The sequence below is a fragment of the Myotis myotis genome, unplaced genomic scaffold (genome assembly GCF_014108235.1).
Source record: "Myotis myotis isolate mMyoMyo1 unplaced genomic scaffold, mMyoMyo1.p scaffold_m19_p_10, whole genome shotgun sequence".
NCBI classification, from domain to species: Eukaryota; Metazoa; Chordata; class Mammalia; order Chiroptera; family Vespertilionidae; genus Myotis; species Myotis myotis.
In genome coordinates, this window is record NW_023416314.1 from 41,540,026 (window position 1) to 41,554,704 (window position 14,679).

General features: G+C 54.8%; 1 protein-coding gene across 1 annotated transcript; it reads right to left on the reverse strand.

The window, feature by feature from the left end:
- Positions 1–13: 13 nt before the first annotated feature.
- Positions 14–1,129, reverse strand: LOC118662824 (olfactory receptor 52K1-like). Its single transcript, XM_036321745.1, has one exon. It carries the CDS (start codon positions 1,007–1,009, stop codon positions 14–16), a length of 996 nt encoding a protein of 331 aa, XP_036177638.1. The 5' UTR covers positions 1,010–1,129.
- Positions 1,130–14,679: the final 13,550 nt, after the last annotated feature.

Consider the following 14,679-nt stretch of genomic DNA (forward strand, 5'->3'; position numbering starts at 1 on the left):
AAGTTCCAGAGAATCAGGCAGGAAGTTGCCTGTGTGAGGGCAGGGACTCGGCCTTTTCAGTGGGGACCTGCGGCTGTGCCCTCTGGAACAGGTGCTGCCTGATTTCCTTGGTCCTGGCCCCGTAGATGATGGGGTTGATCAGACACGGCAGCAGTAGGTAGAAGGCGCTGAGCAAGTTGTGCACGTCCTGGGAGGCAGTGCGGGCCACACGGTAGACGATGGATGAGGACATGGTCGAGGAGTAGACGGTGAAGATGACCAGCAGGTGGGAGCCACAGGTGTTCAGGGCCTTGGAACGTGCTCTGCCTGATGAAATTCGGAACGCAGCATGGATGATGCGGGCGTAGGAGGCTCCAAGCAGCAGCATGTCCAGGACTCTGTTGAAGATGCGGACAGTGAGCCCCACAGTCTTGTTTAGGGAGATGTCCCCACAGGAGAGCTTCATCAGGGCCATGTGCTCACAGGCAAAGTGGTGGATCACATCTGAGCGGCAGAAGTGTACCCGGGAGGCCAGCCCCACCACCGGAGCAACAATGCCTGTGCTCCTGGCAGCTGCCACCCCCACCAGGCAGGCCAGCAACGGGCCTGTCACTATCTCGGGGTAGCGGAGTGGGTTGCAGATGGCAACATAGCGGTCCAGGGCCATGACCAGGAGGATGTTGCAGTCAAAGACAATGAGGAAGTAGATGCAGAACATCTGGACCAGACAGCGTGCCAGGGAGATGCGGTTGAAGCGGGTGGAGAAGCTGAACAGCATGGGGGGCACCACGGCGGTGGCGGCACAGATGTTGACAGCCAGGAGCAGGGCGATGAGCAGGTACATGGGCTGGTGCAGGCCCCGCTGGGCCGCTACGGTGTGGATAACCAGGGCATTGGCAGAGACAATCACCAGGTAGAGACCGAGGAAGGGCAGCACCAGGAGTGTGCGGGTCTCCTGCAGCCCCGGAAAGCCCATCAGGAGGAAGCTGGTGTAGGACAAGTTGGAGTTGCCATTGCCCCACGCTGACATCTTCCCTGGGGAGCAGGATGACTCTGGGAAGATAAGCGGGGCAGGAAGCCTGGGTTCTGTACCTTGGCCCCTACCAGAGCCTGCCCCAACTTCACCAGGCTTTGATCTCCATGAGCAGCCAATATTCTTAGGGGGAAAAATGAGAAATTAAGTGTCATAATTTAATGAGAAACGTTTCTTTCAACAAATCTTTGCCTGCATTTCAAATAAACCCCTCAGGGTAGATTTTGAATGTAGAATTGTTGAATCATATGACATGAACATTTTTGAGAGTGCCAAGTAGATTTCCAAGAAAGTTGTATCAGTCTTGTCACTGAATCATCAGTGCTATTATTAAGTTATTATAAATTAAAAAATTTATTTTAGTAATTTAATGGTTGAAAAACATCTCATTTTAATTTGCATGTTCTTCTTTGTGAATTTTCTCTTCATGTACTTTGCCCCTGTACTACTAGGGACTGCTTTTCTCAGCAATTTAAATATTAAAATCATTATCCATTGAAACAGATTTTCCAAATCTTGCTACTATTTTTATTTTGTTTATGATGTTATTAAGAGTAAAAGTTTTTGGGGGGGGGGGAGCGGGAAGGAGACATATGTAATACTCTTTGTAATACTTTAAGCAATAAAACAAAATTTTTTAAAAAAACAACCACAAACAAACACACACACACACACACACACACACAAAAGAGTAAAAGTTTTAACTTTATAAAATTAAATCTATTGATATTTTTTATTGTGGGTTCTTTTCTTTAAAAAAATTTTTTTTATTGATTTCAGAGAGGAAGGGAGAGGGAGAGAGATAGAAAAATTGATGATGAGGATCACTGATACCGGAGACAGAGCCTGCAAGCTGGGCATGCGCCCTGACTGGGAATCGAACTGTGACCTCCTGGTTCATAGGTCAACGCTGAACCACCAGGCGAGTTCTTTTCTTGGTTTCAAGCTTAGCAATTCTTTCCTCATTCAAAAATCAAAAAGATAGTATATTATGTTTTGTTCTTCTTTAAAATATGGCCTAATTTTTTATGTTAAGTTTGAGCCACATGGAATTCAATTTGATGTGACATGAGGTGTAATCTAACTTGATATCCCTCCCCCAAGTTGCTAAATAACTGTTTAAGTTCCATTTTCTCCACTGCTTTGTGTTACTATCTTTTTGTTGTTAATCCTCACCAGAGGATATATATTTCCCCCCCATTGATTTTTTGAGAAAGTGGAAGGGGAGGTGGAGAGACAGAGAGAGAAACATTGTTGTCAGAGACACATCAATTGGTTGCCTCCCACATGCACCCCAACTGGAATCGGGATCGAGGCTGCAACCGAGGTATGCGCCCTCTTCAGTCCTCGGGCCGATGCTCTAACCACTGAGAAACCGGCCAAGGCTTGAGGTACTTTCACATATTGTTTCCCCCCTTTTTAATAGCCAGAGAGTCTCTATTAGGCAGATATCACAACTGAGTCTGACATAAGAAGTCATCTTTTATTCGTTCATTTATTCAACATGGTTTTGAATTTATAATGTACCAGGCACTCTGCTAGGCACTGGGCTTCATAGATACTCAGTCCACTAGGGAGAACCAGAGTGGCATGGAGCCCCGGGATCGCTAACAGCCTCAGGGTCACGAAGGCTCCTCAGGAGAGGAGGTCTAGTCTGAGAGCAGAAGTGGGTCAGCCAGAGGAAGGGAAGAGGGGAATTAATGGGGGAATTAGTGGGGGAGTTAGTGGGGGAGTTAATGGGGGTGGGTGGGAGTAGAACTCTAGAGCTGAGATCCCTCTCACTGTCACCACACCTCAAGGGCTCGGTGCAAGTCCCATGGAAGAAAATGATAAGAAAAAACAAGATGAGAGAGTAGAAATGAGAGGATGAACTAAACGTTTGCTGATTTTCCACTATTGCTGAGACTCAGTTTCCAAAAGGAGGCATATAGGTTAGGCGGAGAATAGGATTTCCTCCTGAGAAGGCCCGTGGCTGGGGAGACAGGGTCATCGGTGTGGACTGGACTGGGGGGAGTGGCACAGTGGTCCAGAAAGAGGGAATGGCAGACGGGGGTGGGGGCCCAGTCCCTCTCCTTCTTTGTGCTTGCCCTGCTCATCCCCTTCTCCAGCCTCTCTCCAGCCCTCTCCGCCCTCCTGGCTGAGCACCCCCAACCCAGAACTCATACTCACAGTCAGGCAGGAGCAGAGAGAACAAGAGGGGCTCCCTCAGTGCAGTTAAATGCACCCCTACTCCTCCCCCGGGGAGCCCAGGCTCCGGATGAGCCAATGGGCAGTGCCCGTGTCTGCTCCTCGGTCTCCTGGGACATCCACAGGATAGCCTGGAGCCCAGTCTCCTGGCGTCCGGGCCAGGCCTTCCGACTGGTCTGGGCTGTGTGGGGTCTCTGGTCTGGAGTTAAAGGGGGACAACTCAACACAAATGGATACTCAGATCTCACATCCCAAGCTCAGGCTGTAGCCCACCCGGGGGTGGCTCTGCCAAAGCAGGGTCAGGGTGTGGAGTGCAGGGTGTTGGTCAGTCCAGCAGGCAGGCTCCAGATGTCAGGAAAGGAATAAAGCGTTCTAAGGAAGTGACACTTTTATTGAGCATCTACTATGGGGGAATTTTTGAAGGATCAGTGGTACTCATATAATGTTTATGGGAGAAAGGGGGGATCTAGAAGCAGGAGAATGAGGTTATATGAGGGCCTCTTGAAGTGAGGATCTTATCACCCCATTTTAGAGGTGGGCCCTCTTGGGTTAGAGACTTTAGGTGACTTGTCCTGGCAATGCTGGGATGGGACATCTGATCCAAATCTGGTTCTCCCCACTTCACCCCTGTCTCTGGTCACTGCTCGGCCTGGCAGAAGAGCCTATGGAGATCAGGGAAGGCTTCATGGAGGAAGGGACATTTGAGCCAGGCTTGGGAGGTTGAGAAAGAGACACAGAGGCCGAGGAGGAGGGGGAGCTGAGGCTGGGGCTTGACATGAGGGGCTGAGGGGGCGATGATGGTGGGCATGGGGTTGCATGGTTGGTCCCGAAGCCTTGGAGGTGGGAACCAATAAAGATTGTGTGACCTGGAGCCCAGGACACCCCACCCACCCCAGGACATCTGTGTGGGCTTGTGTCAGCCCTGCTGGGTTGAGGTGGCAGCAGGTAGCCAGTGGACAGCCAGGCTGGAGGGTCTCAGAGGCGTCTGGAACTTTCCACACCCTGCTCACTCCCCAAGCTCAGGTGTGAGGTGTGCAAAGTGGGGGGGGGGGGGGGGAGACTTCCTTACCCGAGCTGAGTGTATCTCATGTGCCCCCTAACTCCCTGGGCCCCAGGCAGCCCTGGCAACACTGCCCTTCTCACTGGGCCCTTGACGCCTCCATTTGTCCACGACCTTCCTGCAGGGTGGGGCCTGGGCCTGGAGGCAGAAGCCCAGGCAGGGGTGGACCCTGGGGACCACACGGCTCTTGCTGGACACGCATTCGGTCTGCTCACACCGTGGCCAAGGCAGACCTCTGAGAACTGTTTGCTTGCTGTTCTTAAGCCCCATCTCAGTTTCCTAGGGCTGCCAGACAAGCTACCACGAACTGGGTGCTTAAACAACGGAAATGTATTGTCCCACGGTTCTGGAATCCAGGCACCAGCAGGGTCTTGCTCCCTCCGAAGGCTCTGGGAGCACCCACCTTGCACCTTCCAGCTCCCAATTTCTGCTTCTGTCTCCACGTGCATTCCCTTCTGTCTCTTACAAATTCCGTTGTCATTGGATTTAGGGCCCACCTGGCAATCTGGGATAATCTCATATGAAGATCCTTAATTAACTACATCTACAGAGACCCTTTTCCCAAATAGGATCTAGGGGTTAGGACCCAGACATACCTTTTGGGGAGCCACCATTCAACCTGCTACAGCCTCCATATGTGGTGTTCAGAAGAATGAGAGAGGGACAGTGAGGGTGGCCGTGGAGCAGAGGGGTGGGGGAGGGGAGGGTGTGTGACATCGTGATGGGGGGGGGCAAGGGGCTGCCCTCAGGAGCCCCTCCGGTTTATGGCATAAAGTCCTTGGCTCCAGGGTTCACCCAGAAGGATGGAAACTCAGCCCTGCATGTGGGGCAGGACGAGGCCAGAAAGGCTTCCTGGGGGAGGAGAGCGTCCAGCCTGAGAGAAGAGACCAGCTGAGGGGCAGAGTTAGCAGCACAGGCTGAGGAGTTTACACTCCAGGGTCCTTTTCACACCCGGAGCTCCCAGCCCTGCCTTCCCTCAGGTCCAGGGCAGCCCAAGGCAGGGAGCCCCCTCCCCACCCCCAACGCTGGGACACCCTCCTGTAGGGGCTGCGTTCGGCGACAGGGTGAGCTGTGTCAGCACCGAGAGGAGGGAGTCCGAGGGCCTTGGGGACGCCTCTGAGGCCCGCAGGCCGTCACCAGGACTCCCCACCAGGGCACACGCATCTCAAATGCAACATGGTCACCACTGGCCGCACCACCGGCCCTCCCGCCTACACCTGTCAGTTCCTCACTCAATGCCCTTTCTCAGGAAGCCCAGCCCACAGCCTGAGCCAGCTTACAGGGCATCACCCTGCTCGTCCCTCTCCCTCGCACCCCTCATCTCATCTGGCACCAAGTCCTGCCAATCCTACTTCCAAAGGAGTCTCGGTCCAGGTCCTGAACCTTAGTCCCGGGTCTCCTCTAGGCCTCATGCCGGGCACAGCCCCACCTCTCCCTCTGCTGCCGGAGGATCCTCTGGGAAAGCAGACCTGACCTCGTCTCGCCCAGTAAAACCCCACCAACCCCACTGCCAACCAGGAAAGGCCAGCTGTTACCCCCGCCCCCTCCCTGAGGGGCAGCTGCCCTCCAGCAAAGCTGCTTGCCCTCTGCCATCCACTCCTCCGCCCAGCCTGTCCTCCCTTCCCTCAGCGACCCTGGCCGCCGGCTGGGCTTGCTCTGGGGCCTCAGGCGCCACCTGCTGCCGGAAGCCCTCTCTGACCGTTCTTGCCCCAGCAGCGCCGAGTTGCTGCAGTGTGCGGAGTCTCGGAGCCCAGATTTCACATTGTGTCCCATGTGGAGGGCACCTGGCAGCCCCACTGGCCCGGGCACCTGGTAGCCTCCCACCCCCATCCCAGGGCTCCTGGGTGGTCCACTTATCCGACGTCTCTCCTCCCTTTGCTCCTTCTTGCCCCCATGGCACCCTGCCCTAAACTCTCCTCCCTGGTTTCTCTCCCGGTCAAGGAGGTCAGGATCCTCTACATCAAAATCTGCTCTCTCATGAGACCCGAAGCGCCCTCACACTGACTCGAAAAGCCTGCCTCCCCTCAGGTCCGGGGCTGCCCCATAAGCAAGTTGTTTGGCTCTGGGGGCCGTTTGCTCTCTGAGCAAAGCTTTCGTGGCAGCCTGTCCTTTCTTATTCATGTCTGGGCCGGGCCTAGTCCAGGATCTGTGGACTGAGTGCTCTGGCTGCAGGGCTGACCTTCCTTTCTCTGCATCCCGAGGCTTCTGGCCAGGCCAAGTGCCGCCTGCATTGCTCACATCAGCCACAAGGTGGCACCCAAGCACCACGTCGGGCAGAGGCTTCCTGGGGTCAGGCCTGTGCTGGAGCGACCGTGCCTGGGGAAAGGGGCAGCCTGTGCCTGGCTTGGCTACTTAGTTTGAGGCTCCTCCACCGTGGACATCCCTGGTGTGGCCCCCACTCCCTCTCGGACTGTGAGCCTGAGTCAGTCAGAACATGCTGGTGTCAGGGCAGGAGACCCGGCTCTGTGTGGTCCTGGCAAGTTGCTTCCTCTCTTCGAGCCTCAGTGTGCTCTTCTGAAAAATGGGCATGACAACACCAGCCCCATTTTCATTCACTCATTCAGTCAGCACATGTTACTGAGCACCAGCTGGCTAGGTGTGGTACACAGCTGTGAACAAACAGAGCCTCACAGGGACGTTGTGAGGATCAAACGAGGTAACGTCTGTACCTTATTTAGCAGTTTCTAACACAGTCTATAAATATTAGACTCTCCCTCCAATAGTCACAACAATCCTATGTGGTTGGACTGAGTATTACCCCAGTTGTATGGACGACGAAACAGGTAAAGGCCACACCCTGGCCAAGGCCAGGCTGCCAGGAAGTGGCAGAGCTGGGACTTGAACTTGGGCTGTCTGATTCTACTCCCCATTGCTGCTGTTCCCACACTTAACTCCTGCGTGTCTCCTCTGAGCCCCCTCCAAATCTTCCCCAGAGGATCTTGGACCAACCTGGTTCACTTCCTCAGACCCCATCCAGACCCTCAGCCTCTGCCCTCTCCAGAGTCCCCGATTCCTCCTGCAGGTGTGGGATTCTCTGGCCAGGTGGTTACCAATGATTCAGGGGCCCTAAGAAGGTCCCAGACCCAGCTCCCTTCTGCCACAGCTTAGGCCAGGCCTGCCAGGGAACAGAGGCCAGAGCTGACTGGCCCCGGCCCATAATGATCGCCCATCACTACTGAGCTCAGACCATCTCTAAGGGGCAGAGACTTTCTCTCTCAGAGAGATTGTGGGGCCCCATCTGATTGGAAGGGGGCTGTGGCCTTGAAGCTGTGTGTCTATAGCAAGCTCTCTGTTTCAGGGGCAAAGCAAGCCAAAGAGAGAGGGTCCTGGAGCTCACAGTTTACACGTCTCAGCAGGGAGAGGTGGGAGGCATGTACCCCCACTCCCTCCGCATGCCCCTGGGCGTGTGTCCTTTCTGCATGTATTTTGAGCATCTCCCGTCTTCTTACTGACTCCCGGTCGTGAGTTCCCTGGGAAGAGTTAGGGCCTGGGTCTCCTCTCACGCCGGCCGGGGCATGCGCCCCAGCGTGTGTCAGTGAGGCTGCAGTGAGTGACTGAGCTGGGAGGCTGAGGAAGGCTGTGGAGCATTCCCAGGGCTTGGCCACCACCAGCTGGGTGACCTTGGCAATGACCTGCGGCCCCAGATTCTCAGCTTCCGTGTCTGTGACATGGTAGGGATGTTTCTTATGCTCTGGAATAGCAGGCCACACTTGTCTGCCTTGTCACACGTGGTTCTCGCCATCACCCTGGGGGGCAGATATTGCTCTAGTATTTAATCAACCAGCCACCTGGGCTTGGAGGGCTTGGGGCATCTCAGACGGACCCTGCCCTGTCCTTCCCCCCACTGCTCAGAAGGGCTTCTAGCCAACACGGGAAACTCCAGGGCCTGCTACGGAGCCTGGCAGGGGCTAGGGAGCCAACGTATTTTTTGAATTGCTAGCTTTTTTGTCCCACAAGCTGTAAGAGTGTATTAACCACAGTCATTTAGTGGACATTTACTCTGAGCCAGGACTAGCGTAGGCATTTTATTTTTTATTTACTTATTTAAAAAAAATTTTTTTCTGTTGATTTCAGAGATGAAGGAAGAGAGAGAAACATCAATGATGAGAGAGAATCATTGATCAGCTACCTACTGGGTATTGAGCCACAACACAGGCATGTGCCCTTGACCGGAATCAAACCTGGGACTCTTCGGTCTGCAGGCCAACACTCTATCCACTGAGCCAAACCAGCCAGGGCTAGGGTATGCATTTTAGATACACCGTGTTTAACCTCACAACCTCAGGAAATGGATATGATAACATCCCCAATTCACAGATGAAGAAACAGACTCAGTGAGGTTAAATAATGTGCATGACTCAACACAGCTGGTTAAGTGGCAGGGCTGGAGCCCAAATCAGTCTCATGTCAAAGCTAATATTCTCTGCAGGGAAAGGTGGTAGGAGGTGGATGAGCTTCGGGCCTCTGTGCCTCAGTTTCCTCATCAATGAAGTGGGGGTAGGGACTGTCCCTCTTGGGACTTCTCTGAAGAGTAAACGGGCTGATGCAGAGAAGACGCTGAGGTCTGCAGTGATAATCATTTGTTTATCCTTTATCGCCATCGTCATCTTTGCATCACCCTCCCTCCTGTGGCTGCTGAGAGTGGGAAATGGGCTAAAGGGGGTGGGGGCGGGGGAGGCTCTGTGAACTTCCCTGGACGCCCATGGTCAGGACTTTTCCCCTTCAGGGATGTGGTGCTCGGCCCAGGAACGCCCAGGCCCTGTTCCCTGGGTGTGGAGGGGCTGCGGTCCCAGCAGGTGTCCCGGGATGGGGTGGGGAGCGGAGGGTAGAGCTGGGCCTCCCTCTGCAGGTTGAGGGCACTGGCAGGCTCTGGGGAGCCGAGAGGTGCCTCAGACCTCAGCTGTGGCTGAGGGTTACGCCAGCCCCAGCGGGGACAGCAGCGTGTGGCTGGTGCCCCTGGGCTTGGGCAACGCGGAGAAACCTGGGCGCTGACGGGGCAACACCGGCGCCCCGAGGGCTGGGGAAATGGGGCCCCTGCGGAGAAAGTTGTGGCCGTGGGAGGAAGTTTGGAGGTTCAAACTTTTCTCGCTCTGAGCCCATCCCCGAGGCCGGCTGAGTGATTTGCCACCAATTAGGCCGTCATGGGCTGGACCTCAGTGGCTCTGAGGCTCCCGGGGGGACGAGGGCTCAGCAGGACTCCTGGGGCCCAATTACAGCGCCCGGCCCGGCACGGGGTCCAGCTGCGCCCGAGCCCGCGGAGAGCCGCCGGCCCCAGGTGCGACTTGGCTCGCCCGGCCAAACTTTTAATGAGTGGAAATGGCGACCCCCCCCCCCCCCCCCCCCCCGACTGTGGCCCAGGCGTGCCATCTGGGTCCTGCTGGCTCCCGCCTTAAAGAGCCAGAGCACCTTTTAGCCGATGACTTGCTATAGTTTCAATTGATCAGCCAACAACAGACAGGTCATGTGGGGTCTAGACACTGAGCCGCCGTGTGACCCTGGGCCTTCTCTCTCAGGGCCGACAATCACAGGGTTGGGGGGCGGCCCAGGTGAGGTGATGCCCACTGCAAAGTGCCGGCTGCTTGTGAATGGTCATGGTTGCCCTTAATTATTGTGTCACAGCAGCCTAGCCGGGGCCTGGCCCCTGGCCCCTACTCTTGGCTGAACTAGAGCCAGCTCTGACTCAGGTGCTCACAGAGGCAGCAGTGGGCCCCTCCCCGCTCTGCTGGCCCCTGGCTGGCCCCACCTGTTTCTAGGTCTTTCTTGGCCCAACCTCCCTTTCCCTCCCCCCTCTCCACCTCCTGGGTCTGCGGGCAGGAACCACCAAGACTGCCAGGGCCCTGCTATTATCAAGTCCAATCCTTACTTCACAGATGGGGAAACGGAGGCCTGGGAGGAGCAGACCCTGAACCGGATCCCCTCCTTTTCTGGAACTTTGTAACAATAAACTTTTGTGCACACGTAGGGCTCTTAGGATCTTTTGGCCTCAGTAACCCTGCGAGGGTAGGGAGGCGGCCATCTGTTCACCTCATTTGCTGTGGCGAGGCTGGCAGGCTCCAAGGCCGGCCGGGCTGCGTTCAGATGCCGTATCTGTTACTTACCAAGCACATCCCTGTGCCTCAGTTTCCTCAAATGGCACTTACCTCATAACGGTAGTACCTCCCTTATATATTTGTAGCATTAAATGAGTTAGAATCCCCCTGATCGGTTTGGCTCAGTGGATAGAGCGTCGGCCTGCGGACTGAGGGGTCCCGGGTTCGATTCTGGTCAAGGGCATGTACCTTGGTTGCGGGCACATCCCCAGTGGGGGGTGTGCAGGAGGCAGCTGATGGATGTTTCTCTCTCATCAATGTTTCTGACTCTATCCCTCTCCCTTCCTCTCTGTAAAAAAAATCAATAAAATATATTTTTAAAAAATGAGTTAGAACCCATGTAAAATGTTTGGAACAACTGGGTATAGTACACAGTGGACTCTGCATATTAATATTAGCTGTATTTCTTGTTCTCATTCTATCATCTATTCAGCAAACATGAATTGGGCTCCCACTATGTGTGAGCTTGGTGTGCTAGGCCCTGGGGATAGAGCAGCGAACAAGACCCACCTTTGGAGCTCCATGTTGTGGGGGAGACAGACACACATAGTCATGATTTCAAGACGGGGGGTGTGGCAGGCTGAGGCGGGGATAAACCAGGGATACAGCAGGGGGGCCCTGTCCTGCCTGGGGGTGGAGGGAGGCAGAGCCAGTGAAGGCTTCCCAGAGGAGGTGGGGGATGGGGGGGTGGAGGGGAGGTGTTGGGCCATACTTTATTGAGGGCCCAAGATGGGTTGGGCCCTGTGCTAAGTGCTTGATACCCCTTATTACAGTCCATCCTCACACAGGCCTGTGAGGTAGGTTACACTCTCTGTTCACTGAAGAGCAAACTGATGGTTAAGTTACTTGTCTAAGGTCACCCAGTCAGTAAATAGCAGGGCTGGGGTCCAATCCAGCGTCGTCTAACCCCAGATCTTGTGCCCTCTCTTCTCCCCTGAGGGTGCTTGTGGCAGTGCTTACACCGGGCAGAGGGTATCGTCAGGATGGGGGGCGGCGGCCCCAGGTGGAGAAGAGCTGCTCTCGGGGAATTCGAGGATTGTTGCCAAGGGCCCGGATCCAGGGATCGCCCTCCTCCTCAGGCAGAGGGGCAGAGTGTACACTGGGCACCAGCATAGGCCCTGCCCCCGGGCTGTCCGTGTTCCAATCCACTTACCATCAGTGTGATCTAGATGTGATCAGTCTTTCTGTACCTTAGTCTCCTCTTCTGTGAAATGGAGATAATGGGTCCAGCAAGTACTTCTAGGACTTTTAAATGCTTCTGTCTAAGAATTTTACATCTATTACTCATTTAATCATCATGATCTTCTGTCATTTTTTTTTTCAGGTGGGGGTAACACCTGAATAGCTGTTGTAAGGTATAAATTAGTTAATACACACATAGCACTCAGAATGGTGGGTGGCACGAGAGAGGTGCTCTGGAAATGTTAGTCATTCTTCAGCACTACAGTGGCCAGAAGGCCGTGGAGAGGATCCATAAAAAAATAACGAAGAACATGATGATGACAACAATAGCAATAATAAAAAACTATGCCTTTATAATTCTTAGGCTCTGTTCAGCTTATAGGGGGACTGCCGCATCGTTCTTTCATTTGAGACTAAGGAGGAAAGTGTGTCCCAACATGTATTTTGTAGAACAAAGTTCCACACTAATAACAGTGTCTTTTAAAAAAAGAGATTCCCTTTTCAAGCAAGTTTGGAAAACACCGAATTAAACCAAAGTAAACAGTTTTCTGAGAGACTCTAACTGGCTTAAATGCAGTCGGCCTCCGCAAAGCAGAGGGGGACACAATATCCAGTGCTTCCCCAAACCACTGGGCCAGGAATCCCTTGTTCCGAGGAGCATCTGTGTGGGTTGTGACCCTTGGAAGACACTTAGGAAAACTCTGGAGTAAAGAGCTTTGGCAAGTCACCTGATCCTGGGACTCAGTTTTCCCATCTGTAAAATGGGCATAATGGTGCCCACATGACAAGTCCTCTCAGTGTTACATGAGGACTACATGAGACTGACTGGTGTAATAACGCGCTCAGCATAATTCCTGGCAAAGGGTACATGGGCAGTACACCGGCGATGATTATCCACACGACCACCCTCTTATCATCCCCCTCCAGACAGCGGAGCTCAGAGGGGTGAGCAGGTGGCTTCCAGGCTCCCTCACTTTTATGAGTCGCTGCAGGGCACCCACACAGCCGGCCGAGAGGGGCAGGAGCCCTCTGGTCACTGAGGCCGCAGGTCCACTCGCACTGGGGGTGGGCAAGGGAGAGACCCCTCCGACCCAGCGCGGCTCTTAGGGCAGCTTTGCGGCGGGGCAGGGGCGGGGGAAGGAGCTCCCTGTGTAAAGCCAGGCGGCTGTGACTCGGGCGGCGGGAGGCGGGAGAGGGGCGGCCGCGGGGCCAGGCCAGTCCTGCAGCGGCGGCGGCGCGCACCCGGTTGCCATGGCCGGGCCTCCAGCCTCCGCGCCCTCGCGGGGCTCGTTAGCTTGGCCGGGCCTGCCGCCGTCGACACGGCCCCGGGGAGCCCGGCGACTTCGCCGACAGCGGCTCCGCCAGGCGCTGACGAGGCCCCGGGGAGGCGGGCGGCCTCGTGGGCCGCCGGGTAGACAGCGCGCTGGCGAGCGCAGGGCTCGGGACCGGCGCCGGGACTGAGAGCTCCCGAGGCAGGAGCGCTGCCGGCCCGCGGCCGCGCGGGGGCGCCCGAGTCCACGGCATGAGCCGGCCGGGCGGGCAGCCTGGATCCAGCTGGCCCTTGGCCTGGCTCTGAGCGGCCTGGGTGGTGCCATCAGGGAGCCTGGTGGGTCCTGGGCAGAGGGCTGCCCTGCGGGGTCAGGCACCCGTCCTGCTTCTTGCTCACTCAGCTGCCTTCAGAGCAACATGGAAGGATTGAAGTCACGGTCCCAGCTGGTAGAAGGCCTCATGTGAAGACTTTTGGATGCCTGATTTACATTTTCCCACTTTCTTGTTTGGCCACAGTCTGTTTTTCGCAATGAGCATTTTCTGTTCTAGCCTTCAGCCCAGTTCATCTTTCTCCTCCCTGAGCTTGCACTTGTCAGCCATATCAGTGTGGCCTGGCCCTGGGCCTCAGGCTGAGCATCAGCTCTCCCAGCAGCTCAACTTTCTGGAAAAAAGGGCGCCAGGTCTCCCAGGAGGGTGAGCTCAGGGTTTACTAGGCCAGGGCGGTGCTGTGCTGCTCTGTTTGGAGTCAGGCGTCCAAGGTGGACCTAGCGCTGGCTGTCTTTCCTTTTTGTTGTGTCATTATCCCCGAGGTCCAGGTAGCTATAAAGCTACCTTCTGCAAAGGGCTCTGTCCTGCTACCCAAGTCCTCACCTCCTTAACCCGAGCTGCCTTCACTGCTGGATCGCATCGCAGTGATGACGACGACTTCCTCGCAGTGTGACACCCGCACTGCCTGTTACTCCACCCGTTACTCCCCCTGCCGATTTGGCTGCTATGTAGGAAAAGTCAAGAAGTCAGTTTAAAAAAAAATTCTGTATTGTCAGAAGTATTACATATGTCCCCCTTTCCCCCCATTTCCCCCTTGCAGACCGCCCCCGCCCCAGGCCTTCAGCACCCTATTGTCTGTGTCCATGGGTTATGCATAAAGGCATGCAAGGTCTTTGGTTGATTACCTAAGAATCAGGTTTTGGCTAAAAATGAAATTTGGCCAAGAAGTTACTTCTTCTGGCTCTTCAAAATCCTATGACTTATAGAGTGTTTTCCATTTCCCTTTCAAATGACCCTGTTGGACCTTCAGGTCTGCCCCAGACGAGCCTCTCTTTAGCCTGTATTGCTTCCCAAGGGGGCAAGTTGGCCGAATGCTTTTCGGGAACCCGCAGTTGGCAGGAGCTGAGAAGACAGGGAGGAGGGTTCCTCCTGGGTCTGCAGGCTGTGCTCCCACCTGGGCTACAGGGAAACACCCAGGGGTCAGAGGCTGGCTCTCTGCTCAGTCACTAGCTCACCGGGGCCTTGGATTTAGGTCAGTTCTTCGTCCTTATCACCACTTTGGGTGGAATAAAAAGTTTTTAAATAGTTTACTTAGAAAGTATCAGAGTGTAAACAAACTGTACCAGGTTGATTTTCTTTTAATAACTAAAGACTCATGATGCAAAGACTCATGATAATGCCACTCACGAGGATTGTGCCTCTGCAGAAAGTTGGGATTTCCTGTAAGGCAGGGGCTGCCTGAGACCCTGCTCTGTTGTCATTGGCCACACACAGCTGAAGTGGTCTGTTTTGTGGAAGAAAGGGGCCACATGTTAACCGGACAAGCTCAGGGAAGGCCTGCATGGCAGTCCTGCAGACTAAAAGTGCCGGGACCTGCTCAGCGGGTTTCAGGA